This window comes from Nicotiana sylvestris, chromosome 10, assembly GCF_000393655.2.
Source record: "Nicotiana sylvestris chromosome 10, ASM39365v2, whole genome shotgun sequence".
Classification (NCBI taxonomy): domain Eukaryota; kingdom Viridiplantae; phylum Streptophyta; class Magnoliopsida; order Solanales; family Solanaceae; genus Nicotiana; species Nicotiana sylvestris.
In genome coordinates, this window is record NC_091066.1 from 134,044,246 (window position 1) to 134,047,147 (window position 2,902).

The 2,902-nt window shown below is 33.2% G+C and overlaps 1 protein-coding gene across 1 annotated transcript; it reads left to right on the top strand.

The window, feature by feature from the left end:
* The first annotated feature begins 211 nt into the window (after positions 1–211).
* Positions 212–2,636, top strand: LOC104244084 (UDP-glycosyltransferase 74B1). The gene is made up of 2 exons (XM_009799397.2): positions 212–921; positions 1,764–2,636. Exons 1-2 carry the CDS (start codon positions 277–279, stop codon positions 2,508–2,510), a joined length of 1,392 nt encoding a protein of 463 aa, XP_009797699.1. The 5' UTR covers positions 212–276; the 3' UTR covers positions 2,511–2,636.
* The last annotated feature ends 266 nt before the right edge of the window (positions 2,637–2,902 follow it).

The window sequence follows — 2,902 nt, forward strand, 5'->3', positions numbered from 1 at the left end:
TGAATGGTGGGACCCTATTTCACTCTTTTAGAATTTGCGTAAGACCAGAAAATAACTTCAATCGAAATCAAAATAAATACCAACCCTTTTAGGCCCCAAATCACTACGTGTGATTTGCAAACGTCATTAGCCTTATGTAAACAGTGACCTCATGCCAACATATTATCGCAGCCTATAAATCTTAGTTTACATTTCATTTTCTTTCAAACACACACACCTCACAATAGAACTAAGTTGTAAGAGTTTCATTTTCTTTGTTCTTTCTCACAAACCAAAATGGTAGGCAAAAGAAATGAGCCTCATGTCATATTTGTACCTTACCCAAGCCAAGGTCACATTAACCCTCTTCTCCAATTTGCAAAACGCTTATACTCCAAAGGTGTAAAAGCAACTTTAGCCACTACTAAATACACAGTCAAGTCTATTAATTCACCCAACATTTCAGTTGAAGCAATTTCTGATGGATTTGACGAAAGTGGTTTTTCCCAAGCCCAAAAAGCAGATATATATCTCAAATCATTCAAAGAAAATGGTTCAACAACTCTATCAGAAATAATAAAAAATTACAAGAATTCGACACATCCGATAAGTTGCATTGTTTATGATTCGTTTTTACCATGGGCTCTTGATGTGGCTAAAAAACATGGGATTTATGGAGCTGCGTTTTTTACAAATTCAGCCACTGTTTGTGTAGTTTTTGCTCACATTCATTATAAAACATTTTCATTGCCGGCGAAGATTGAAGAAAATGAGCCATTGTTATTGCCTGGATTGCCTAGTTTGTACCCAATTGATGTTCCTGGATTTATTAGGGAGCCTGAAAGTTACCCTGCTTACTTAGCCATGAAAATGAGTCAATTCTCTAATTTGGAAAATGCTGATTGGGTTTTTGATAACTCCTTTCAAGAACTAGAAGGAGAGGTACGTCTTAAATAATACTCCTTCTGTTTTAATTTATGTTAAATCAATTTGATTGAATATGTAGTTTAAGAGAAGCGGTAAAGCCTTTTAAATTTGTAGTGTAAAATAAAGTATATATATTTTGTGTGCATTATAAATTATTGCATAAAACTAGACTGTTTTCAAATATGGAAAGAGATTATTATTTTTGGTACAGACTAAAACTGTATACTATAAATATATGTCCTACCACTACTTTATTAATGAGTGGGGCGTCATACATTTAGTTACATGTTAGTAATTGCCTTTTTACTTTATGATCTTTTGTGGGGCCATTCAGTTTTTCGTATATTCTCTACACCTAATTCTTTTACAATGATCAAAGTAATAAATCTTCTAGATATCTGTATAAAAAATTAGTACAAGTACTTCTGTAGATTTTAGAAACTAGATGAAGAATGTTACGAAAGGCTGATTTGTACAAATTGTCACATTTGTGAACTTGTATTTAGAAAGCATTTTCAGAATTAAACCACTTGTTTGAAATTTGAAAGTGGCCATCTTGTCTGAAGTATAAAATTCAAAAATCAAATTCAGATCATGAGTCTAATTTTGTAACATTGACCAACTTCTTAAATTAATACCACAAAAGTGGCCACTAAATGTAAATAACACGAATGCTACCAAGTTCAAACGTTGATTTAAAAAAAAAAAAATAGTAACAGATGAAGAACAAGTAAGCCATGGTAAAAAAAAATACCTTTGGCTTTAGAAAATTAATCTTAAAAGAAGTGAAAAATTAGGAAAGAATGTATTTTATGATGTTAATTTTTTTATTTTTTTTTTGGCGTGCAAAATTTCAGATAGCAAGTGGAGTTTCAAATATTTGGCCAGCAAGGTTAATTGGACCAATGGTGCCATCATCCTATTTAGATAACAGAATAGAAGGTGACAAAGGGTACGGAGCAAGTCTATGGAAACCACTTAGTGAAGAATGTCTCAAATGGCTAAAAACAAAGCCAAATCAATCAGTAATCTACATTTCTTTTGGCAGCATGGTATCACTCACACCACAACAAATGGAAGAAATGGCAAATGCTTTAATAGACAGCAACATGAATTTCCTTTGGGTTGTAAGAGAAACCGAAAAAGGCAAATTGCCAAAAAAATTCATAGAATCCACAATTGGAAAAGGGTTAATTGTGTCATGGTGCAATCAATTAGAAATGCTAGCAAATCAAGCCATTGGTTGTTTTGTGACTCATTGTGGATGGAATTCGACTCTTGAAGGATTGAGCCTTGGCGTGCCAATGGTGGCAATGCCACAATGGTCTGATCAAATGACGGATGCTAAATTTATAGATGAGATTTGGGAAATTGGTGTGAGGCCTAAGTTGGATAAGTTTGGGATTGTTAGAAGAGAAGAGCTATTGTTTTGTTTAAAGGAAGTAATGGGAGGGAAGAGGAGTTATGAGATTAGGAGAAATGCTGGAAAATGGAAGAACTTGGCTAAGAAAGCAATTAGTGAAGGAGGTAGCTCGGACAAGTCTATTAATGTATTTGTGAACAGTCTTAGTCTAGCATGCCAGATGAAGAAGTACAAGAAATAATTCGTGATTGTCTTTTTCAAGAAATATAACAATCAAAATACATGTTAGACTTTAGTTTTAATTTGATTTGAGTTTGGTTTATTCGATTTTTCTTAAACAGCACCCCTAGTTGTCGTAAGTGACTAATCCTTGTATTCCATCGGCCACTCATAGAATATATGTACAACTCTCTAAAACATTTGTCTTATACTCTAAAGGCGCTTTCAACATTTTTATTAATTGGTCCGATACGTAAGCAATATTAATAGCAAAATAGAATTTAACTTCTTTATTATAGGGACAGCTCCTAAGTATCATTTTCATACCAACCAAACAAAAAGAAAATTGGTTAACGAAAAGTAAGAAGAAACGTTTGTTTAAAAGCGATGTACGAGAGAACACTCAAATCTCCA

Excerpts from the sequence above, each read along its gene's own strand:
- LOC104244084 (XM_009799397.2), top strand. The coding sequence starts at position 277 with ATGGTAGGCAAAAGAAATGAGCCTCATGTCATATTTGTACCTTACCCA. Across the intron at positions 922-1,763 it reads TTCAAGAACTAGAAGGAGAG|ATAGCAAGTGGAGTTTCAAA; the intron begins GTACGTCTTAAA and ends GCAAAATTTCAG.